The 24,589-nt window shown below is 41.6% G+C and overlaps 1 protein-coding gene, 1 long non-coding RNA gene, 10 other non-coding genes and 1 pseudogene across 13 annotated transcripts; 9 read left to right on the forward strand and 4 right to left on the reverse strand.

Moving 5' to 3' along the window:
- Positions 1 to 3,783: 3,783 nt before the first annotated feature.
- On the reverse strand, positions 3,784 to 3,856 carry TRNAR-UCG (transfer RNA arginine (anticodon UCG)). Its single transcript has one exon. It is a non-coding gene; the product is annotated as a tRNA-Arg (tRNA).
- A 1,994-nt stretch (positions 3,857 to 5,850) lies between these two features.
- On the forward strand, positions 5,851 to 5,922 carry TRNAW-CCA (transfer RNA tryptophan (anticodon CCA)). The gene has a single exon. It is a non-coding gene; the product is annotated as a tRNA-Trp (tRNA).
- Positions 5,923 to 8,265: 2,343 nt separating this feature from the next.
- On the forward strand, positions 8,266 to 9,276 carry LOC101279472 (histone PARylation factor 1-like; annotated as a pseudogene).
- A 2,137-nt stretch (positions 9,277 to 11,413) lies between these two features.
- On the forward strand, positions 11,414 to 11,484 carry TRNAG-GCC (transfer RNA glycine (anticodon GCC)). The gene has a single exon. It is a non-coding gene; the product is annotated as a tRNA-Gly (tRNA).
- Positions 11,485 to 11,895: 411 nt separating this feature from the next.
- Positions 11,896 to 11,967, forward strand: TRNAM-CAU (transfer RNA methionine (anticodon CAU)). The gene has a single exon. It is a non-coding gene; the product is annotated as a tRNA-Met (tRNA).
- Positions 11,968 to 12,402: 435 nt separating this feature from the next.
- Positions 12,403 to 12,484, forward strand: TRNAS-UGA (transfer RNA serine (anticodon UGA)). The gene has a single exon. It is a non-coding gene; the product is annotated as a tRNA-Ser (tRNA).
- Positions 12,485 to 13,568: 1,084 nt separating this feature from the next.
- Positions 13,569 to 13,640, forward strand: TRNAQ-UUG (transfer RNA glutamine (anticodon UUG)). Its single transcript has one exon. It is a non-coding gene; the product is annotated as a tRNA-Gln (tRNA).
- A 494-nt stretch (positions 13,641 to 14,134) lies between these two features.
- TRNAQ-UUG (transfer RNA glutamine (anticodon UUG)) lies at positions 14,135 to 14,206 on the forward strand. Its single transcript has one exon. It is a non-coding gene; the product is annotated as a tRNA-Gln (tRNA).
- A 366-nt stretch (positions 14,207 to 14,572) lies between these two features.
- On the reverse strand, positions 14,573 to 23,411 carry LOC117202675 (uncharacterized). Of its 2 annotated transcripts, XR_007469893.1 has the most exons (5): positions 23,049 to 23,411; positions 19,854 to 20,034; positions 18,345 to 18,406; positions 16,468 to 16,642; positions 14,573 to 16,293 (listed from the first exon to the last, which is right to left on the reverse strand). It is a non-coding gene; the product is annotated as an uncharacterized LOC117202675 (long non-coding RNA). The 2 variants fall into 2 exon arrangements; XR_007469894.1 differs by lacking the exon at positions 18,345 to 18,406 and having other exon boundaries at positions 23,053 to 23,411.
- Positions 16,968 to 17,049, forward strand: TRNAS-GCU (transfer RNA serine (anticodon GCU)). Its single transcript has one exon. It is a non-coding gene; the product is annotated as a tRNA-Ser (tRNA).
- On the reverse strand, positions 19,850 to 19,922 carry TRNAR-UCG (transfer RNA arginine (anticodon UCG)). Its single transcript has one exon. It is a non-coding gene; the product is annotated as a tRNA-Arg (tRNA).
- Positions 22,638 to 22,709, reverse strand: TRNAM-CAU (transfer RNA methionine (anticodon CAU)). The gene has a single exon. It is a non-coding gene; the product is annotated as a tRNA-Met (tRNA).
- A 193-nt stretch (positions 23,412 to 23,604) lies between the features above and the next one.
- LOC101279725 (histone H4) lies at positions 23,605 to 24,001 on the forward strand. The gene has a single exon (XM_004273567.4). The coding sequence runs from the start codon at positions 23,621 to 23,623 to the stop codon at positions 23,930 to 23,932; it is 312 nt and encodes a 103-aa protein (XP_004273615.1). The 5' UTR covers positions 23,605 to 23,620; the 3' UTR covers positions 23,933 to 24,001.
- Positions 24,002 to 24,589: the final 588 nt, after the last annotated feature.

Raw genomic sequence — 24,589 nt, forward strand, 5'->3', positions numbered from 1 at the left:
AGCAGCTATTGTAACCCTCATTTTAAAATTCAAGAATGAGGATCTATCAAAATGTTCTACAGGGAACCCCATCTTCTGTCTCTCTGTAAAGCTAAAAATATTTTAAAGCAGTAGATAGAATATTTTTGAATAAAATAGGAAATTAGAAAATATTTCTGAGAATCAGATCCACTTCATTGCACGGGGCCTTTTGTCACAAGAGGAAAAACAACTTTATCTGATACTCTATGGATAATGTTTAAAAATATTTGCAAAGACCACCTCCAAAGCAAGAACATAACCCCAGGATCTCCACTTTTCTGAAACTACACAACCATTATCACAATCTTATCTGTATGTGTATGCATGTGGTTGTATCAATGTGCGAGTAGAAGATTTTGTTTTTCATCAACAGCTTCATTCCATGAACAGAAGAAGGACAGGGCATGATGGATAAACCACAGCTTATGTGTGATGGATTGAAAATTATCTCCAGCCCAGACCTCTCTTCTGGGCTCCAGAATTGGACACAATTGTCCTAGTTATTTCTTTTTGCATGTCAATGGGCATCTCAAAAGCAATACATCCCCAAACGAATGCTCTATCCTTTCCCCCAAAACTTGAAACTCCTCCAACAACCCAAATTTTTGACAGGAGCACCCAGGTACCAAACCCAAAGACTCAGAATTCCCCTTATCCGTCCTCTCTCTGATTTTCTCTCCACAGCCCACAGGTTACCAGGTCTCTGGTTCAACCTCCTAATTTTTTCTCAGATCTGGTTCTTCCTCCCAACCGTCAGACCCACTTTCTTAGATAGGGTTCTAACAGTTTCTCATAGGAGTTACTGCAACGACTTCTTGGAAGTTTTTTGGCCTCCGGTCCCTTGTCCCTGAACAGATTCATTCATTTCTTCATTGTTTCAAAATTTTTATTCTGGGCACAATCGCATGCCAGACACTTGGCTAGGTGCTGCTCACTCAGTGGAGAGCAAGAAAAGTGTGGCCACTCTTCTGAGGGATTTCTAGAATAAACAATTACAGAAGTAAACACTTACCATTGAGTATGACAAGTGAGAGGTCCACTGTGCCGTCGTAGCCCACAGGAGGAGTGTAGATCCCAGTCATGAATATCTTAGGTGGCTGCCTGGAGAGAGTCACTCATTAGACTCCAAGTTTCACAAAGAAATATTCCTGTTATACCTTTATTACTTCTGAATGGGCAAATGGACACTCAGTAAATATATGTGGAATGAATCATATTTAAACTCAGATCTGAAGGATGTGTGGGAGTGAGCCAGACTGAAGAGGGGAGTGGTGGTCTAGACTTAAACCTCATAGAATAGGGGAGAAATGGAAGACAGTGCTGTCTGGCTGGAATGTTGCTTTTTGGAGGCGTACAGAGAGGGGCAGCAATGAGAGATAACACGAGAGACGTAGTTTAGGGCAGATTACGTAGGTAGGGCTATGTCAACACTAACTGCTGTGTTCATCTGAGAACGCAAATCAGATTGGGTCCCTTCCCTCCGTTAAAGTCTTTAAAATTACTCTGTAGCTGGAGGGGAAGATCACAGATGGCATAGGAGGCCCTCATCACGGGCATCTATCTAACCTTCTCAGCTCTCTTTCTGGCCACTCTGTCAAGGTAGCCTGGACTCCTGAAGCATAAAGGATCTGCCCTTCCTCACAGGGTGCTGATTTCTTGCTGCTGACCCTCTGTTTTGTCTCCTAGGAGCCCTGTGCTCTTCCGTCAGAGCTTTTCTTTAAACAGGACAGCTTCTGTCAAGCTTTTTTTTTAAAAAAATTAAACTTTTATTATAAAAATTTTCAAACATTTAAAAAAATTGAAAGAATAGGGAATTATGTGTATAGCCACCACCCAGATTCAATAATTGTTAACATTTTGCCCTCTTAGTCTTATCTGCCTTTTTCTGCTGAATCATACGAAATTCATTTGAAGACATCATACCTTATACACATAAACATGTATCATCTAAACATGTCTCATATAACCACAATACCATTATCATAAATAAAAAAATCTAGCAATTCTTTATAAAAACATCTCATACCCTGTCCTTATTTCAATTTCTTTAATATGTCTTTTGGAGCCAGTTTCTCTTACCCGGATCCCACCAAAGTTCATTCACTGTTTTGGGTTGTAATGTTTCCTTAGTTCCCTTTAGTTTAGAACAGGCTTCCAGCTTTCTGTTGATGTTGTTATTGTTTTGACATTGACTTTTTAAAAAGTCCAAGCCTCTTCTAGAATGTCCCACATTCTGAATTTGTCTCACTGACTCCTCATGGCAACTTTTAGTTTATTCCTCTAAACTAGAAGTTAAATCTAAATGATTGGTTAGAACCCTTTGATGGCTTACATTAGATTCAGGTTAAAAATTGTGGGCTTGACACTGTGCACTTTATAAAGTACTTCACATCAGGAGGCACTTGTCAGGACACCCCACTAATGGTGAAGATAAAGTAGTGCCCCCAGGGCTCTTTCTTTTTCTCTTTGCAACTAGCAAATAATCTTGGGGTGATACCTGACTACACACATATTGTTTCCCAATAACCTATTCCTAAGGGTTTTAAGATCATTAATGCTCTTTTCCTGGGTCTATTATTTCTCTAAGGATTACAGATGGTGAACCTTCTACCATTTTCCTGCATTTGTTAGAAGGCAGTTTGGCAAATTTGTTGACGTTTTTCTTGCCTTTCCCTTGCAGCCCGGACTTCCCTCGGGGTTCTATGGCAGCTTCACATTTCCCCTGTTGTAACAGTCTTAGAACGCAGGTAGTACAAACTTCTATGTATAAAGCAAATAAGCTACAAAGATATGTTGTACAGCACAGGTAACATAGTCAACATTTTATACTTTAAATGGAGTATAACCTATAAAAATTTTTAATCACTATGTTGTACACCTGAAACTAATATAATATTGTAAATCAACTATATCTCAACAACAAAAAATATGTACATTCAAAAAATAAAGTAAGCTGATGGACTAAGTGTCCAATGGAGAAATCTCGTTGTAAAGATAACTAAATCAACCCCATCTCCGAGGAAGCAAACTGCACCTGCAAAAAAAAAAAAAAAAAAAAAAAAAGAAAGAAAGAAAAAAGAAAAGGAAAAGAAAGAACGCAGGTAGTTGGCGTTAAATCATGAAAGGCTGTGTCTGAGGTATTTGCACCATCGTCGAGTGGGCTGGAAGAACCTGAGAGACGTTATGCAGCTATAAGGTCCAGAATGGTTTTCACATTCGAGTGTGTATAGGACTCAGTTTTGGGTAGTTGGTTAAAACACAGATTCCTGAGCCCCACTCCCCAAATTCTAATTTTGTAGTTCAAGCGTAGTGCTGAGACGGAACTGGGACTGGCTGGGAAACCTTGCGTTTCTAAGAAGCTCCCGGATGTTGCCACTGGTCCGCAGACCAAATTTTGCTGAGAGCAGACCGGGAGAACCGAGAACCGACTGTTTGGTGGATACTGTGGAGACAGAGATAAGCAGACACTGGACGGGTGAAAAGAAACAAAAACAAAGGAAAGGGTGTGGAGCGGAGGTACATGGAGTATAAAACTATCAAGATTTCTGATTACCGACTTTAAGAAAATTGTGTTATTAAGAATGATCACCATGCATGTCCTCAGGTATAACTAAGAAAATTGTTTTATTAAGAATTATAACCATGCAGGAGATTTCTGATTACCGGCTTTAACTAAGAAAAACTAAGAAAATTGTTTTATTAAGAATGACCACCCTGCATGTCCTCAGGTAGTTTCTGAGTAGCAATAGGTTAACCCCATAGCAACCACGGAGGGATTCGAACCCTCAATTTTCTGATCCGAAGTCAGACGCCTTATCCATTAGGCCACGTGGTCTTGCAGCAGTAATGGTGCTCTGGGTAATTTGTGCAAAGAAAATAATCTCAACTATAATTGTAACACTGAAATTACTATTGCAAACGAAAGCATTTCCAACGCCTCAAAAATCTTACAGTCTAGCTGGGGAAACAAATTGAACCTAACGGTCAAAAGTACGGCAAAGTTACAACCGACGTAACTACCAAGAAGTTATAACTAATAATAACAAATAATAGAGTGCTTTATTAGTGCTTTATCTTCTTTCAGTTCCTCAGTTTACCTTTTGATGGAAATCAGGGAGAAAGGCCACAGCAGGGAAGGAGCGCTTGAGCTGAGAGCTGAAGGAGAGGAAAAGATAGAGCCGGATTGCTTTACATACTCAGGGAACCACCGCTGCTTTGCGGTACTTTCAGGTAAAGATTGTGGATGAAAGGCAAGAATTCACTTTTGTGCACTCCAGAAATCCCACTCAAAACAAATCTAAAACATAAATTCAAATTGAACCAAAAGTTCGGGAGAGGAGATAATAGCAACAAAATTATGTAATCTGGAGAGCCGATTGAAGTGTGATAGCTGACTTGTCAGACCCGAGAAAGCTGAATCCTAAAGAGGTCGTGTAGGAAAAGCGAAGAGGCTATGAGATTTACACCACAGAACCTCCATCCTCACACTCCATGCCAGGCTCAGGAATTGTCAGCAGTAGCTTCACCTGGGAACTGCCCGTTAGGAGCTGAATTGTGTCCTCGTGTCTCCCCCACTACCCCAAATATGTCGAAGTTCTAACTCCCAGTACCTCAGAGTGTGACTTTGTTTGGAGATAGGGCTTTTAAAAAGGTAATTAAAGTAAAATGAGGTCATATGGGTGGACCCTGATACAATGACTGGTGTCCTTATCAAAAAAAGAACAGGACACAGACACACAGAGGAAAGACCACGTGAAGATGCAGGGAGAAGACCGCCATCTACAAACCTGTTGACAGGGTTGTTCTCGGACTTCTAGCCTCCAGAACTGTGAGAAAATAAACTTGTTGCTTAAGCCACTCAATCTGGGGTCCTTTGCTAGGGCAGTAAACTAATACCACATTGCCCCTCCACCATCCTGGAAGAAGACTGAAAGTTAATCTTTTTTTTTTTTTTTGAGTGAGCAAAGTTTCGGGTGGCTAGGCTGGGGCAGTATTCTCAAACTTTTCCCTGCATCACAATCAGGGAGGACTTGTTAAAACACAGAGTGCTGGGGTCTGCCTCCAGAGTTTCTGATTCTGTAGGCCTGGGGTTTGGCCGAGGACTTGTATTGCTAACAAGTTCCCGACTGATGCACGTTTTAAGAATCACTGGCTGGAGGAAGATCTATGAGCATAGGGCTGGTAGAAAATGGCAAGAACTCGGTAAATATTAGCAATTTGCTTCGAGTTGTTGTGAAGTGAATGGCACGTGTACACTGTAGAGACGTGAAGGCCCACGAAATCCCACTGAGAAGTGAGGGTTTCGGGAAGACATGCCATCTACGCTAGGCTTTGAGGATAAAGCAGCTTTTCACCAGGTTGAGAATGAGGTCAGGCGAGCGCTGAGAAACGAGGGGAGGGGGAGTGGGGGGCGAGGCCTGACACCGCAGGGCAGGGCAAGGCTGGTAGTCTTTTTCAGAAGAGGAGAAGTCTAGTGAATTTATAGGAAAAGTGGTAGTTCGAACATCGTGGCAATTCTTACTCCTGTTTCATTGCGGATCTAAACTCAGTACGTACACAGTTTTTCTCAAAACAGGAAAATTCCGACAAGTGGAAAGATCGAACGCAAGAAACCACTGAGTTTCCCCTACATGGAGCACTTGGGCTTTTTGGATTAATATTTAATCTGGTTAATCCCTTATCTTTTTCCACCAAGCATTAGCGAAGCTATGAATAGTGGCGAGAAAAATGATCAAATCTACCAATAAAAAGGAATAAACCTTTAGAACCTGGGGCGAGGAGAAAGCATTTTTTAAATTCTAATGTAGAAGAAAGGCTACTTATGTCTGTGACCTCGTGGCGCAACGGTAGCGCATCTGACTCCAGATCAGAAGGTTGCGTGTTCAAATCACGTCGGGGTCAGGATCTTGGGTTGTCTTTTGGGTAGGGGGAGAAATGAAGAGCATGCGGTTTCTCTCCTCTTGGGCATGTGTAGTCGGCCTTGAGACCAGTTAAGGCTTCCAAGCCCAAGATGAGATAAAGAAGACAGAGTAGCTGCTCTGACAGAGTTTCAGTGGCATACGTTTGCCCTTAACTTGCCATTGGAATTCTAGAACGAGGACGAATTCCCCTAATGGGCAACTTTCTTTAACCGAGAGATTTAATTTAAACACTCTCCTTTTTGGCACCAGAGAATGCATAGTCTTCTGGTTTCCCTATCTTCTATGATTGTTTCTTTCCGCGTCTTTAACTGCTGAGGACCACTAAGGCCCTAAAATGTTGGCGTTTTCCCAGGCTCACCCTCGGCGCTCTTTTGCCTCCTGACTGTTCCTTTGCCTATCTGCCTACAACAAGTCGTGCGTTTTTCTCAGATTCATTGCCCGCCACTACCCTGCTGAGCCTGGAACCTGGAACCATCCTGGACACTTCTTCTTCTCCTCCCCCTCCCTCCCCCTCCCTCCTCCTCCCCCCACCCCGCCCCTCCTTTTCCCAATCCGATCAGGGAGTTGGGAGTTTTACCTCCTAAAGTGTTATATCCCATGTATCCTCTTCTCTTCATTACCACATGGCCTCCTTCCTTCCATCATACGTCTTGCCCGGGTATTGACATGAACCTCTTTAGTCTTCTTCCCAGACCTCCTCTTTCTCAGTTGGATCAGTGTCCTTATTACGCTTTTTTTAAAAAATGCAAATCTTATCCTGACATTCCCCAGCTTAAAACAAAATAATAAGCAACCGTTCTGATTAACCCTGTCACAGAGGTCTTCTTTCAGTTCCTCAAATGGTGTTGCTCTGTCCCAGGGCAGGGCCTCACTTTCTTTTCCTCTGATAGTGTTAAAGAGAAATTGCACTGAACACTTGTTAAAAAGGATCTGACAGATTTTTATTCAAGCTAGGCTAGTAAGAGACTCCAGTACACAACTGAACTCAACTCTGAATAATAGCAAGGATAGCTGGGGATTTATAGCAAGTGGGCAGGGTGAGGGGGGTCAGAGGATGGAAAATTACAAACAGGAGCTTGATTAGTTATCAAGGGTAGAGGGATTCTCAATAAACTGGCTTAGCAGGATTCTTGCTAAAATTGGACTCAGTAGGCCAAGGTTAAGGCCTAGCAGAGAGGAGGGCTCAGAGGAGCCTGAGTAAAGTTTGGTCAAAGAGGCAGTCCTTGTCAATGGCATGTCATAAGGCCTCCTTCTTATTACTAAGTTGGCCTCTGGAGAGCCTCAGGGCCAGGATCAAGGCGATCTGAACTGTGGCTATGAGTATTCCAGTCTTGAAAAGTTATAAACTCCCTTCTATATTAATAAATTGTATTCTGATTTGTAACATCAGGATCCTGTGAGTCTTACTAGTGAGAATCAGTTTCTAGGGCCTAATTCCCTTCAGGTGGTAATTTCACTGAGTTTGCTCTACCAGTAAATCTGAGGGCCAAACCTTATAACAGGTGGTCACAAGGTAGTAATCAGGTCTGGATGACTGATTTTCCTAAATGACATTTTTACTCTATCTCACACATGGATTTCCCAATTTTAGATTTTCTATATGCTCTTCTCTTTTCACTAGATTTATCTTGAGCCAAGCATTTGAGTCTCATTCTCCACCTCGATCCCCAGCATATCATCTAGTTAGAGTATCTGACATACTTATATATTATAACCATATTTATTGACTCCAATATTTATTTGATAAGGGCATGTTATATTCTCATCTGTTTCGATGTAGAAGCCAACATATCATTTCCATAAAATGTCAAACCAAACCTTCATTAAAAAATTCAGAATACTAGGAAGTAGGTTTTAACACCCAGTAGAAGGGGACTCTTGCTCAGAAAGATAAAAATTGCACCTAACTTTGTTTATTCAGAGAACTCTGTTGTTTATTCCAGGAATCTCTTGAAAGATCCATCAACTTCTTAATAGAAGGCATCAGATGACAGTTTACCAGACTACCTGCAGTACTCTTTCAGCCCTTGCTTTGCTTTCAAACATGTTCACTCCTTCAAGACATGGAGACTAATTTTCCTCGCTTGTGTGTGGACTGGACTTGGTGACTTGCTTTGAGTGAATAGAATAATGTGGAGGTTGGCATTGTCATACTAAGTACTAAGAGGTTGCAGCTTCTTCAAGTTTCTGTCTTGGACCACTTGATCTGATGGAAGCCAGCTGCCCTGTCAGGAGGATACCCCCATGGAGAGGCCCATGTGGTGAAGAACTGAAGTTTCAATTCAATAGCCAAGTGACTGAGTTTAGAAGAGAATTCTCCAGAATGGTTGGCAGCAGCAGGAAGCACAGGCAGGTTGGGGAGGGGCAACAGTGTGAAAAAGCAGTTGGTGTGAAGATGAGTAAATGAAGCTTATATCTCTGGTGATCTTTAAAAAGAACTAGAAAAGCATTATAAGCTTTCTCTGCTTCACGATTGCTATCACTTCTGGAAGTTCTATGAAGAACTTGGTCCTGAAAAACCAGCTGATTCACTGTCCGCAAGCCTTGTATTCAATTACTGGGTCCTTATGATGTCCTTGCTAAAAAACATAAAATGAAGAAAAAATCAGCAAATTTTAACCTTAAGTGGGAATAGTACTATAATACTCCTGAGTACCACACCATTTATTGGAGATAATAAAACTCAGTCCCACATGAGGTAATTCAAGAATTCTCCTGATGAACCTCCTGTATACGTGGGCACAAATGAAGCAAAGAAAAATTACATAATTGTTCAAAATGAAGATAAAGTGTTTGTTGCAGTCAATTATTTTTGATGAAAAGGCTTAAAGAAGTAACAGATAAAAAGAAAACTAGTGTCTTGAAAAACACAGATGAAAAGCTCACAGAAGCAGCCAGAGAGATAAGAAACCAGGGAGATAAGAAAGTTGTGACAAAGACCACTCCTGGTGCTGGCTTGATTGACCCAGTAAATAAAAATGATGTTGGGTACAGAGAGCTCCCTGAAACAGATGCCAACCTCAAGAGAATTTGCAAGACAACTGTCGAGGCAACAAGTGATGAAGAGAGAGTAAAAGTTTTTGCCCCCATTCAGGAAGTGATGACTTCTGTGCATTTTGCTAATGATGAATGTGATTATGGCATGGGGCTTGAGTTGGGAATGGACCTCTTTTGCTAGAGTTCACACTATTTTCATAAAGTTGCTGGCCAGCTTTTCCCTCCTGTATGTAATCTGTTGAAGAGGAATCTCTTCCCAGAAAGCACTGAAGATCATCTGGCAAATAAAAGTAAAGAAAATATAGACCAACTTAAAGCATTGGTATTAAACTTGTGATTTTTATTTTGTTTTTAAGGAATACAGAGGAGTAAATTGATGGACACATTGAAGAAGAGGAAGAGGAAGAGGAAGAGGAAGGGGAAGGGGAAGGGGAAGGAGAAGGAGAAGGAGAAGGAGGAGGAGGAGGAGGAGGAGAAGGAGAAGGAGAAGGGGAAGAAGAAGAAGAAGAAGAAGAAGAAGAAGGAGGAGGAGGAGGAGGAGGAGGAGGAGGAGGAGGGGGAGGGGGAGGGAGGGGGGAGGGGGGAGGGGGGAGGGGGAGGGGAGGGGGAGGGGGAGGAGAAAATTCTCTAGCCCCAAGTAAGCAGATGTCTGCAACTTCTGTCAACATCTTGTTTGCAACCTTGTAAGAGACACCCTACCTGGGTAAGCCACTCCTGAATTTAAGACCCACAGAAAATATGAGATAGTAGATTTTTGTTGTTTTAAGCCACTAAGTTTTAGGGCAATGTGTTATACAGCAATAGATAATAAATACAACATTCTACCTCAAAATCACCTCCTAACTGTGTCTACCAATCCTAAAATATATCATGATCCTTATCCAGTCCTTACTACTTTGACTCACCAAAAAATCCAGATTTTGAAAATCTCACTGAATAGCTAAACTTTTTCCTCTCCCCTCTGAGACACTATTAAGACTTCTGAGATAGTGTTCTCTCTTGTCCAATAAACTTAGCTTTGTTCTTTCGGTTTCTGGTGACATTTTGAGGCGGTAGCATTTGAGAAATGGTAAATAAAATCTGAGGAAATAGAGTGAACATTGCAAAGATTATTTTTATATCATACACAAAGAACATACTTTAGATATTTGTTTTAGAAGAGCCTACACTATGCAACCAATTCAGTACAACTAACGTGAGCACCATCTATGATCATTATACTGAAGATTTCTGTTTATAATAGAAGATACAACTTCTGACTTTCAGTGGTTCATTAAAAAGTTCCATGAAATAAAAAATCAGTAGCTAATATTTATCTGGTGGTTTTATACTATTTTTCAAGGCTTTCATAGGCATCATTTAAATTTACAATACCTTTACAGTCCTTAGAGGAATGTAAATCAACTACTGCTAGGCCTATTTACGTATGAGTAAACAAACAAATTAGGTAACTTGACCAAGTTTAGTTATATCTCTCATACTGTTCAGTTATGTATTATTCTGTTGCTAGGATTTGTTGAAACCTAATTTATGGCCCAAATTCTTCCTTTAAGAGCAACATTAATAACCTCCTAATTTGCTAAAAGTCTTTCTGCAATTCTTTCCCTTCAAAGCATCCTAATCACAGCTGCCAAATAAATACTACAACTTCTTTATTCTGAAGAAGAGGTGAAGAGATAGAAACTAGAGTGAAAAACCTCCTGGCTTTCACATGCTTTATAATCCAGGCTATCAGAGTCCATTACTTTCCTAAAGCCCAAACTCAAGACTCATTTCAGTAGATTATTTTCATTGATCGTCAGTGGTTTTCTCTTGTTGGTTTTTTCTCCAAACGAACTGAAAAGTCCTGAAAAACAGAGATGATAACTCTTATTTATTTCCAGGCCCCTTTTGGCTTTTTGTTCCAAAGGGCCACAGCGACCTCGGCAACTGGTGGTCATCCTCTCCAGAGGCAAGTAAGGAGAAGGAATTGGGAGAATTATATTTTTCCTTTATTATTTTCTTTGTTATCCTGCTTCCGTTGACAATACCCTCCGTGCCAAACTTGTGTCTTCATAAACAGAAGGACAATAGAAGGTCTTTTTTCCAAAATGAAGTAACTTGGTGTTTCAAACTTGAATTGAGCACTTTGGCCTAGTAATTAACCGAACTTGCTTGCATCCTAAATGAGAGATTTTCAGAAAGTGTTTTCATTAAAGATATAAATTGAGGGAGGGATGGAGAAAGATATTTTTATATGTCGGGTATTTATAGGTGTTTTTCATTTTCAAAAGCCTCCAAGAGTCACGTATCAGCAGTTTCAGCTTCCTTCTAGTTCACAGGTTTTCCTAGAAAATTTAGATATCGTCTTTTATTTAACTGGATTTAAGAAAATCCTAGGGAAAAGAACATACATCTTCACTCTTTTACTAACGATTTAGGGACAATATAATTATAACTATATGAAGCCAAGTAAAAAGCCGTGAACAGATAGGGCATTGGTGGTTCAGTGGTAGAATTCTCGCCTGCCACGCGGGAGGCCCGGGTTCGATTCCCGGCCAATGCAACTTTCCTTTTCCCCCGGCTGCGGAGTAAAATATTTTCACTGAAAAACAACAAACATTTTAAGATAATTACGCTTCTGGTATCCGAGTGTGGCTGAGAGAAGCAAAAGTTAATCCTCCTTGTACAATTTCACCTTTATAAATTGTACCCGTTGGCGTGCATTTGGTTTTCCAATAACCTGGAAAGTCATCTTGTCCGAGCTCAAGGAAACTGCTACCTCAATTGATAGAAGTCTTTCGAAGGTGAATTCTAAGTCAGTAGTATTTGGAGGTGGAGTGTAGCCACGTGTGGACATAAATATAGTATTCCTACTCTTACAGCCATAGGAAGATATTCACAATCTCTGAGAGCCAAGAAAGTGCCAAAATTTATCCCCTTGAAATATGAATTGAAAAACGCGTGGTTGTACGTTAGCAGAGTGGCGCAGCGGAAGCGTGCTGGGCCCATAACCCAGAGGTCGATGGATCGAAACCATCCTCTGCTAGCATCGGCGATTTTCTTGATTGAAACTTGATTTTAGAAAGAAAGGGATTGAATAAAGATTACAAGAGACCATCAGCTCGAGCTTGTGGGACAGTTCGGGATGTGTAAGAATCCCCAAAGTGGTTTGTTAAAAATACATATTTCCCGTTTTTGACAGAGATAAATCTTATTCATTATGTCTGGTAACTTGATCTCTCAGATTTGGAGACCACTACACCTCTTAGGGATTGGAATGTGACCTTGGTAAAGTCTTTGGTATCTTGTAAGTCAGACAAGTGTTACAATTTGTAATTACGTCTGTAACCAACATCTCAATCTGCTGAGCTTTTTACCATTATGACAGGCATTCCAGAACTGTTGTCGAAATTAAAGAACGTTTGTAAGAGGAAAGATATTATTCCTCATGGGAATATATGTAGACAATTTAGTCAGTCATGTAGTCGTGGCCGAGTGGTTAAGGCGATGGACTTGAAATCCATTGGGGTCTCCCCGCGCAGGTTCGAATCCTGCCGGCTACGGAGTTTTGTTTTACCTCCAGGTCGAAATACTTGCTGTACCAGCTACAGAAACGGTGAAACAACACGGAATATACTGTTTTACTGATTATTATTATCTTTCTCCATAAAACTGGAAGCAGGTAGTTCTAGTCCTTTAGTATAACTGTATGTAGAGAAAATCTTTGAAAATTACTTTGGTAAACGCTAGGGATTTCTGAGACCATCATAAATATGCTGAAAAAATGCTCAGGCTTTAGTTCATTTTGAATTGCTATCTCCCTATCTGAAATTCAGCTCAGGTCTGACTTCCGAACCTCGCCTGCCTCTATTTTTTCGATGTTCTTCCAAGAATTTGGGTATATCCAGTGCATCACTATTCCACTCGTGAGTATTTTTATGTTTGGGAATCAGTATCTCAAACAGAAATTTCCAATATTTCCTCCTTCTGGAGCCCTCTTATCATTCCACTTAGGAGGCCAGACTGTAGGGAGGAAGTACCAGTTACAGAATTTTCAAAACTGTTTTCTGATTTGGGCTTAATTTCAAAACAACAACAACAACAACAACAACAAAACTGTTTTGCTCGCTAAAACTCTAATACATAAACATACAGTATATGCAACATAAATAAGAGTAAATATAACAAAAATTCATCTTGTATTAAACTTGCAGTCGATCCATTAGGAAATGCGGATAAGCAAAAAGAAGGATGTAAAAATACTCAAAAAGGAAAAAGTTTTTTCTTATTCCCGAAATTACCAGTAATTTCCTATCTTATCTTGGACTTGTTTTTTCTTCTTGCGTTTTCTATATTCACACATGTCCTAAGGGATTTTTAAGTGTTGACACCATATGTAGACAAACGTTCATGGCCCAGGTTAGAAATTCAGTAAAGGCACAGTTTTGATTTTGCAAGGAACGCCGGTACTCAAACCCTCCGGGGGCCCTGAGAAAAAATTCCAAGCAGAGTGAGCTCTGCTAGGCTTTTCGCATTGCGGAGCACTGAAGGTGAGGCTTTCGGTCATCTAAGACAAATCTTTCCAATGAAGCGCATACGACGCATAGCAGACACGTTCCTAAAAGCGTGGGGCAGGAAAATAGCAGGGGCCCCATGGTGTAATGGTTAGCACTCTGGACTTTGAATCCAGCGATCCGAGTTCAAATCTCGGTGGGACCTGTTAGTCTTTTAGTGTCTTCCCTCCTCGTCTCTTAAATCACCGTGGTACCTCGAGGAGGCTAGACACCTAAGCACTTGCGCAAGATACCCCATCCCCGTCAGCAAGGAGACACTGTACTGCAAAACAGCTTTCCTTACCCTTGCCTCTGGGATTCCACATCTGTCCTCTCTTGCTCCTCCTCCTTCTCTAGGCCACAGAATCTCCTCCGATCCTCGTCATTTAGATTACCCCCTGGGTGACTATTCACGTTTTCCACCCCTGATCTCAGTCCTGGGTTCAAGTTCCATCAGTTTCTAACACGAACTGGGTCCTGAGAAGTTCGTAGTGCCTGTGAACCCTGAACCCTGGTCGTCGCGTTTCACTTGGAGCTTCTGCTGATTGGCATACAGCAGATTCCCTATGAATATTTTTAAAATGAAAACGATAGTCCATAAAACCCTGAATGGAATGACAGACTCTTCAATAAATATTCATAAATTCCCCAGCAAGTGGTGGTCCCATGGTGTAATGGTCAGCACTCTGGACTTTGAATCCAGCGATCCGAGTTCAAATCTCGGTGGGACCTACTTTTGTTTTGGTCGCCAGCCTATTTCCTCCGTGTTTCCCTCAAGTCGATAATGTACACTGGTTTCTGGGCATAACCTTCCCACTCAGGCTTCCTTCTTCCGAGGAGCCCCTTGGAACACCATTCACTCTCTCGACAACTACTCTTGCCTGGGTTCCTGAAGACAGTCAGATCCTAAGTAATTTGCATGCTCAGGGTCTTAACACTTCATGTCTCAGAGGCCCCTCTCGCAAATCTTCTCTTCTCTGAAGCCTCCTCAAAACGTATCAGCCTAATGTAGGAATATATATCTATATAAATTATATATATAATATGTATGTTATATATAATAATATATAACATATATAATATATAACAATATATATAATTTATATGTAATATATATAATTTGTATATATATATATTATATATATATATATATAAAGTGCAGTAGCAAGTACAAAGTTCCTCATGTAAGGACCCCACGGTTAGCACTCTGGGCTCTGAATCTAGCAGTTTGAGTCCAAATCTCTTTGGGATCTCAGCAACATCTTAGCAATTTTCCCCCTATGGTTCTCCTAAATCGTTAGCCAGATGTACATATCTAGCTGTAGGCGCTGCTAGTTACTTCCAAGTCAACAACCAAAGCAACATAGAACCACTGCCCGAGAGAAGATTGTCTCTGATTACCTTCCTCCGGAATTCTAGCCCTACTTCCCCTTACACCTGATGGCCCTTTTTGCCTTTTGCCCAGAGTTCCTCAGATTCTGCTAAATTAGAATCCTGGTTCCAATGATTAGGTGTTCATGTTTTACAGTCCCTCTAATTCAGGTCCTTCCTTTCCTGGAGCCTACTTAAAGTGCTCCATCGGCTTCCAAACACTAACACTGTCCTGAGAAAGTTCCTACTACACAGCAGTACCCTTGTTGAGTACATCCTAGAGTTGTACCCATGAGAGGCTCTGTTCAAACTCCACAAGCTTATGTGTTGCCTACTTTATTTTGAAGATAAACTGACCTGTTAGGAGTACACATCAGTCTTTTGGTAGAGACCTAACTTCAAGGGCCTCATGATGTAATGGTTAGCGCCTGGACTTCAAATCTCAGTGGACTTGTCTCAGTTTTGGTGACCTTGCCCTCACATTTTCCCTAACCAGGAGTACACTCTGATGTATAGACACTCCCTTAAACTTGCATTTCTTCTCTCCCATCAACGTCCAACTCCTTGCTCTTTCCTCTGGCTACTGAAAATTTCCCTCTCCCCATCACCGTCACCTCCCCCCTAAAATCTCTCCTCTTGATGCCTTTTGCTTTGCCTGGTGCCGGCCTAAAGTCAATCAGATCCCTATAAGTCAATTATGTGCTTGGGTGATTAAGAGTTCATATGTCACAGGCCCCACCTGTGACTTTTTTCTCCTCTGGAACTCAGGCAAATGCTCTGTAGGCTGCAGAACTCTGAACACAGACCTGAAAATATCCAAACCATAGAGTGAGACCCTAGCTATCATAGTCATCTGAGAGCCTCCACTGTGCCCTTAGAGGAGGCTCTCTCTTAATATTCCTTAGATTGAATCTATGCTGAAACATTTTAAAGATCAACAGACCAGATGCATTAGTATACAAGTCTTAACCTTGAAGGTTTGTTATACCAAGGTCCCATGGTGTGATGGCTAATCCTCTGGTCTCTGAATACAGCAGTCCCAGCTGTCAGTGGGACTCTAAATTCTTTCTGTTGACTCTCTCCACAGTTTGAACATATATCCTTCAGTGCTCTGTGACAGCAAAACAAGAGCCCCCATGAATGCCTCTGGTTTCTAAAAATTGTTCCAGAAAAAGCCCTGCAAGCTTCCTTCCACCTATTAAGCCCCAGTCATATCAATGTCTTAGAACCTCTGTCTTAGCTTCCTATTGCTGCTGTAGCAAATTACCACAAATTTAGTGACTTAAAACAACACAGATTTACTCTCTTACAGTTCTGAAGTTCAAAAGATTACAATCAAGTTGTCAGCATGGCTGTGTTCCCTCTGGAGACTTCAGGGAAGAATGTTTCCTCGCTTTTTTTCACCTAGTGGCCTCTTCCTTGTATCGCCTCTTCTGCAGTCACGTTTCCTACTAATGAATATGATCCTCCTTTAGGTTCACTTAGATAATCCCGGATAATCTTCCATCTCGAAATCCTCAATTTAACCATATCTGCAAAATCACTTTTACCATGTAAGGCAACATATTTTTAGATTCCACATATAAGTGACATCATATAGTATTTGTCTTTCTCTGTATGACTTACCTCTTTTAGCATAATGCCCTCAAGGTCCATGTTGTTGTGAATGGCAGGGGTTTCCTTCATTCTCATGGCTGAATAATATTCCTTTGTATATATATACAACCACATTTTCTTTATCTATTCATCGGTTGACAGACACAATTTCTTTCCATATCTTGGCTATTGTGAAAAATGCTGCAATAAACGTGGGAGTGCAGATATCTTTTTAGTATCCTGTTTTCATTTCTTTTGGATAAATACCTAGAACTGGGATTGCTGGATCATACAGTAGATCTATTTTTAATTTTTTGAGGATCCTTCATGCTATTTTCCTCAGTGGCTGAACCTCAGTCCCTTCTTTATTTTTTCTTCCTTTATCAAAGCAAGAGGGCCATTTATAGGGAGAAAAGACATTATCTTCATTAATAATAATAAAAAAGCTAAATAATAATATAATTTGGCAAATAGAACGCTGCTGAGTAAAGAAATACAATTTTTAACCAAAACCCCCCACACAGATGACGAGGTGGCCGAGTGGTTAAGGCGATGGACTGCTAATCCATTGTGCTCTGCACGCGTGGGTTCGAATCCCATCCTCGTCGTTCGGTTTCCCCGCTTTACTGTGGGAGTGTGGTTTTAGTACCTTGTAAAGAAGGTATTTCGCCAGAACGTGTCGGTAGATGCTGTTAGAGACGCATTGAGGTGACGAGTAACTTTCAATAACGTTACTTTTAGCCCCTTTTATAGAGAGATTAGAATTTGAGTCACGTCACGTGGATGACAGTCAAGAATCAAACTCTGCTGCCTCCGGTCAGACGCAGGTGTGCTCACGTATTCCCCAGCTTCTCCACCGTTGTCAAAAACTGATTTCTGGCCCTCTGACTTCCGTTACGCTTGTTGACCGCCTCCCCACCCAGCCCATCTTCCTGCCTGCGTTCCTAACACTGGTAGCAAATTATAAGCAACTAGGGAGTTTTCTCAAGATGTCCACCTTTCCTCCACCCCTCGGCACAGTTGAATCAGTATCTCCGAGGGTGACGTCCAGGCGTGGCTGCAGGGGCCACAGGTGATTCTGATGGGTTTCTTGGGCTGAGAACCACTGGCCATTCGCTTCTCTTCACTCCCTGCTCCCACCCGCTCCCCAGCTTTGGTTCCCTGTCTCGGCAGTTTTTGTTTTTTTGTTTTTTTTTTTTTGCCTCTTAAATTCAGGTCCAAGACGCTCCCTCTTTACCCCTTATCACTCCCTATCCTCCCAAACTCTTCATCAAACTCCAGTTTTATCTGACCACTGGTCCCTGTCTTCAGGAGCAGAAGCTGTTCACATGCTCTGCTTTTGCTCAAGTAGTTCCTTCTGCCTGGAGAGTCTCTGCTCCCTTGCTGCAAAATCCTCTTGCAAGACCCACATCAAATGTACCTTTTCTGTGAATCCTCAGATGAAAGAAAGCATCACTCTCCTCTTTGTATTTTACATGAATGAATTTAATCGAAGATCTTTTCCAGGTGTTCCAGTCTCTATTAGTTTCTTCCTTCTTTGATCATCTTCTGCCACTTATATCTTAATTTTAGCACATAATACCATAAAATCTCACCAGTTCCCTCTTTTCACCTAATAGTAAACTATAGCAAACGGCTGAGTGCACGGTGTAGAATAACAAAATTTGAAGGGACCGTAAAGATGATCTCTCTGAAAATTCCCACCACCCCATCACCTGTCTCTATTTTACAGATGAGAAAACTGAGGTAGAGACCAGACAAATTAATTGTTTAAAAAAATCATATAACCAACGTTTCCTTATTAAGGTTCATGGGAACCAAGTTCTTTAAGATCAAGTGGTTAAGGTGATAAGATCTTTCTAACATGTTCAAATCCAGTGACTGGGATTGTGACTTTTCATACCTGGAAAATCCTTCTGAAGTACACTTGTCATAGATCAGCAGAGATCCAAAGGCTCCTGAGGACTGAGACCTATGAGGCACAAATTTTGAAGTAAAATCTGTTTTTGAATTTTACCTAACAATATATGGCTTATGTAGTACCTGTGATTCAAAGATAGTTCACAAATTTTAACTCATTTTATCTTGAAAATAAAAACTCAGGAAATGCTGATCCAGATTGGAGGCCAAAGTGGGGTCTTGAGGAATTGGGTGATATGCTCTTTATATTTCTGAATTTTCTCCAAAACAGAATCAGAGATATTGGATGCCTGAACAGCCTTATCCCTCTTGTCCCTTCAACCCCATGTTACCTTGTTTGAGAATAAGTTTGTAGGGGTACCACCCTTTTATATCCTTGTCCTTCCAACTTTGCACACTGTAAACATTCAACAGATAGTTATAAAATAAACACAGGCATATTGTATATGTGTGTGTGTGTGTGTGTGTGTGTGCGCGCATGATGGTGACACGGTAGGGACTGAAACTTTGTCCAGGCAGAATATACCTTAGGGTATTTGTCACTGCTTTTAATACACATTAAAGGATAAATTTAAATGTGCTAATCTCTTGTATTGTTTCCACGATAGGGAGGTAGATCTGGAGCAATTTTGCCTCTGCCCCTCACAGCTTTTAAACCCAAAGGGTATGTTTTTTCCTTAACTACCAAAGAGAAAAGCAAAGAGGAATACGTTAAGTAGAAAAGAGTTAAGCCTCCGTGTGATTTGAACCAACGTTTGAATCTGAAAACACCATATGTTTCACCAGGAAGTCATCAATTGGAAATGAGATTTTCTTCATCCTAAATTATTAATCAATTCAGTTATTTAAGCCCTGAAAAATGTGTTTGTATATTTTGCCCAGCTATGTTCTCTGCCTTCCTGTTTGTATACACACTCCGCAAACAGTCCGGCTATTTCAATGACCTTAGTATTCTGTTCTGTAATTTAGGTTTGAATATAAGCTGTTCTCATCCTTTTGACGGCAGCAAAACCAAAGGAAAACAAGAAAGTTAAGATGGAAAAGATAGGGGAAGAGTGGAAACCAGTGACAGATTCCAGCACCCGGAACTCAAACGAGAAGAGAACTGTGAAGAGGTTGTGGCCTTGGGCGAAGCCATGGGGAAGGAGAAGCAGCAGGTTTTCCCCCGTGCTACCCACTGGGGGCTCAGTTCGAGAGAGCTCCGTTTACAGATCGGAATTCCCTTTTCAAGGACAAGCCGAGCATGTGAAAATGAAACTCAGGAGCTCAAATCCAAATATGGGGAGAGCTTGAGAGCCCCAAATTATTGGAAGGCCTTATTTCGGTTTTGACTTCCAGCCACTCTTTACACTGGTTCTCCCAAGGCTTTTGAGAATAACCTCTTTAAAATAGGGCAGGAAGAAAAGGGTTCGAAAAACACATGATTTCCTACCACCTACCCATGAGACGTGGCTATCGATTACTAGAAAAGGGCATAAAAGGTGACACTAACCACGAAGGGATTCGAACCCTCAATCTTCTGATCCGAAGTCAGACGCCTTATCCGTTAGGCCACGTGGTCGCCGAGCATAGGGTCTTGCTGTGACACTTAGGAAGTAAGTTTTCTGCCCCGTTCTGAGTCGTGACAGTTACGTAATGACAAAAGGCAATGGCCCCCACGCCGCCGGCGCTCTCTGTCATTGGAAAAATAGAAACTCGAGATTACGGGGGTTATCTCGGGCCAAGGAGCAGGGCCTTGTGAAGGGTAAGAATTGACAATTATTTCGGTCTTGGGTACTCCATGGAGGGAAAAGTCATTGACTGTACAACTCTCGAGCAGAAAAACTGGAGTTTATGGCACCCAAAGGATGCCAAAATATTGCATATTGCCTGCATCGAGGGATATTTTTAAATAAGAGAACTCAGAGTTTCTTCCCTATTAATATTCAGTCACGCTCGCAATTTTCAAACTCTAGGTACTTGGGATGTCTGCCTGGACAGTTGTCAGTAAGAAGGCAGTCTTACTACATAAGGCAGCATCTATCTACACGATTGTCTTTCTTGTCACCCGGCATGGATATCTGCAGGCCCCCAGGCATAACAATTTCCCCTTTCCCATGTTTTCTGGTATTTTCCCTGATTGTCATAACGTGACATCAAAGCACTTTTCACAGTATATTTCTATCTGTTTGAAAAGAGAATGCTTTTTTTCTTTTTTTTGGCGTTTCTCAGGGTTTAGGGGAGTCCAGTGCCATTACTATTATTTGAGGCTTCCATATATTAAGAAATAAGCACTACGGTAGAATTACAAAAATTTTGATTGTGACAATTTTTACATTTAATAAATGAATCAACACAAAAACGTGTTACAATAAAATCATTCTATGGTCAAAATATTTATAGAATTTATAATGTATGGTAGAGGGCTTGGCCCAATGATCTGATATAAAGTTATATTTTGGATGGCTTCTTTTAAGCTTGTCAGTGAATCTCTGCGACCTCATGCACCTCGTTTGAAGATAATGTCAACATTATTAGTCTACACATTAGGCATTTCCTTAATTTTCTTAAATTCTAGACCCTGGGAGCATTGGCCTTCCTGGCTTATTTGTGGTAGGTCTTGGCTTTTCTTGACTAGTAAATTAGCAGCTTTTTGGAGTACAGAAATAGGCCCTTTCACACAGTCTTTCTTCCCTGTCCACGGAATAACATGTGGCAAATAGTAGGAGCTCAATAAAAATGTGCTGAATTTCTCATATACATATGTTTTTGAATTTTGAGATTATCTTTAAGGTGGAGATTATTTAACAAAAAGATCCTTATCTCCTGAAAATATTTGAACGTGGACTTGTTTTCTCTCTTTCTCTCTTCCTGGAAGCAGGAAGATGGTGGCTAAACCATCATGGGTAGTGTTGGTGGAAGTGGTAAGAAGTGGTTGAATTCTGGATATGTTTTGAAGGATTTGCTGATTGGATTGAGGGTGTGAGAGAAATAGAGAAGTCATACATAGCTCCACGATTTTTTGCTTTAACACGTTTCCATTTACTGAGATGGGGACCACCACAGGAGAAGAAGGAGCATTTTGGGGGTGGTGTGTGTGGGGTTAGGATAAGTTCTGTTTGGACATGTTAAGTTTGAGTTGTGCACTTAACATCCAAGTTTGGAGTGGTCAAATTAGGATTCTATATGAATCCTATATGTGTGAATGTATATGTGAATATACATGTTGAAGTGGAGATATATATATATATATATATATATATATATATATATCTTCAGTCTGTTGAAGACTCCATCTTTGAGAAGATTATCGGCAATGAAATCCAGCCAAAATAATTTTTGACCATGACTGGTGTGTTGCTTTCCATGACTTTTCTCCTCAAGTAATAAAGAGCATCCGTGCCATACCTGAAGATGGAGGACAAGAAAGCCTTCTCTAGTATTTCCTTGTGTATATCTTTTTTTGTGTGTCTGCACTTTTTCCTTTGCTGTAATAAATCTTAACCTTGGGTAAATGTTGATTCATGTGACTCCTTCCAGCGAATCACCAACTACTGGGTGGTCATAGGGCTACCGGGAAACAACTTGTACTGTATATACGTATTTACTTGTTTAAAAGCATTTCTACACTGTAGGCTACTTAATGCCTTTTCTTAGCGCCTAGGACAGTATCTAACACATAAATATATGAATAGGAATCCTTTCTGAGAGAGAGAAAACTATAAAACAGTCCACACATATATTTAAAAAATGAGCATAGAGAATAGTTCTGTTAGAGATTGTAAAGCAAGGTAAAGGGTACAGACACATTTTACCAGTAGCCGCCGAAGTGGTTTTCTCAGGTCAAAGTACAATCATGGCCTCCCAAACTCTGCACTCTGTCCCAAACTGCTACTTATTTACTCCAAATATTAAAACTCTAGTAGTTGCAAAGAATCTGCGCCGGGATGGCCCAGGAGATTTCTAGTCTATCAGCTTAACCACATGGCCACAATTACCTAAAAGTAGTGCTTTCCGAATTATGTTATAGAAGGAAATGTAACTCAAGATCTTGGCTTCCACCCCTGCCCTCAGTTTAATTCAGTATTTTCGCAGCTTCATAGGGCAACGAGAACTGTCGTGATAAAATAGCACGGTTACTTTGGCAACCAGAAGAAATCACTTAAACGGTTTCACGCTTATTTTCAGGGAGTCATTTTAGCTCCAGAATTAAAAAAAAAAAAAAGGGTGGGACGCCATTTTATTTTTTTTCCTTACTGTGAAACAAGGTTACACAATTTTAACGACAGAAGGAAAATAGCAGAGGATGGTTTCGATCCATCGACCTCTGGGTTATGGGCCCAGCACGCTTCCGCTGCGCCACTCTGCTCTCTCCTCGAAAACGTTTCCTAATAATACTCTTAAGTCTACTCAGAGGCGACTTGGCCTCTAAATATACAAAATGTAAGAAGGCGCCTATTTATTTCAATTCCTTGGCTACAAGTTGCCAAGTCTCTGGAATAATATCGCTACCAGAATCAGAGGAAACGACGAGGAGTAGAAAAGTAAACATTAACAGAGTTAAGTTACTGGGCGCAGAGGTGAGGGGTGGTTAGATAATTAAATGAGAATTACAGGTTTTAGTAAACAGGGAAGGAAACGAAAACAAGAGGGAAAGGAACACGGGCGTCCGCGCGGCGGGCGAGAATTCTACCACAAAATCACTAACCAACCATGTATTCGCCTTTGGGAAGAAAATCCTTTTGGTCAGATTTCCCTTGGCTTCGTGATGGAGAGGGTGAAGTCCTGCAGTTTTTAAAGTCCTCCGGAGCGGGGGATTCGGTTTGAAGGGATTTTGTTGTAGGGAGGAGTAATGCTGGAAGCACCGTAAACTTGGGGGCAAAGCGGGGCTCCGCATTCCAGCGAAGGTTGCAGCAGTTCCGGTCGTGTGGGCCAAGGCTCCTGAGCAACCGTTCCAAAGCATCCCAAACAGCAAAAGATAATTAGTAAAAAAAAATGTTAACATTTTTAGTCTGACGCAGCTGTTAAATAGGTCCTAGAAGTCCCACTTAGGGCCGGAGGACCTGCTGTAGACTCCTTCGTGAAGGGCACATTCGGCGGGCGGGGACTAAGTCATCATGACGTCATCGAGACTGGGCCGCGAGGAGAGGGGCCGGCGGGCTAAAGGAAAGTGCGGGCGAGCGCGCTTTCAGTCTTCAATTCGGTCCGAAACCCGCTCATATAAGGGAATTGCCTCGGGGTTTTTCTCGCTGTTTTGAGTATTGTCAGAGCAGTATTACCATGTCTGGACGAGGCAAAGGTGGTAAGGGATTAGGGAAGGGGGGCGCTAAGCGGCATCGTAAGGTTTTGCGTGACAACATCCAGGGTATCACCAAGCCCGCCATCCGGCGTCTGGCCCGGCGAGGTGGGGTCAAGCGCATATCTGGCCTGATTTATGAAGAAACCCGTGGGGTACTGAAGGTGTTCTTGGAGAATGTGATCCGAGACGCGGTCACTTACACGGAGCACGCCAAGCGGAAGACCGTCACCGCCATGGACGTAGTGTACGCCCTCAAACGCCAGGGACGCACCCTCTACGGCTTCGGCGGTTAGGTCGCCCGTTTTCAGCGATTTAACATCTTTTACTACCAAAGGCCCTTTTCAGGGCCGCCCAAATGTTTCGGTGAAAGAGCTAGCACTTTTTGCTGTTCTTTTTCCTTGCCTTTTATGAGGTGTACTTCATTTACTTTCAATTAGTCAAAAGCTATTTTTCGTGCTTTTTAATTTCTAGTTCACATTTTAGGAGGGCAGAAGTTGGCTGATTTGTGTATGTTTCTGCTTTGTGGAAGTGGTTTCGGGTATAAGTTTGAGCATTTTAACGTTTCGTGGGGCAGTGAAGAAACTCACAGAGCACTGTTTTCCCTAGGAAGATTCCGCTTAAGTTCTGGTGTATTTCAAGTTTGGAGTCGTGTATGCATAGTGCTTGAATACTGGAGAGAAGTCGGCTTACACTGCCCCCGATGTAGTAATGCGAGGCTCCCTTCCCCCGCCTGTGGTCCGTGCTCAAAATGGCGGCGAGGACGAGGAACAAAGAAAGCCCGCGCCCGTGGCGGCAAGCGGGGCCCGGAACAAAGGCGAATTTACGAGTGGGGCGGGTCGTCCCCTGTGCGGGGGCGCGCTCCTGAGCTCTGCTGGAGTGTGGTCCTGCTGCTGGGCTCTGCAAACTTAAAACCCTTGTACCAGTGCTTTGGGGGTAAAATTAAAATGCAC

This window comes from Orcinus orca, chromosome 10 (assembly GCF_937001465.1).
Source record: "Orcinus orca chromosome 10, mOrcOrc1.1, whole genome shotgun sequence".
Taxonomy (NCBI): domain Eukaryota; kingdom Metazoa; phylum Chordata; class Mammalia; order Artiodactyla; family Delphinidae; genus Orcinus; species Orcinus orca.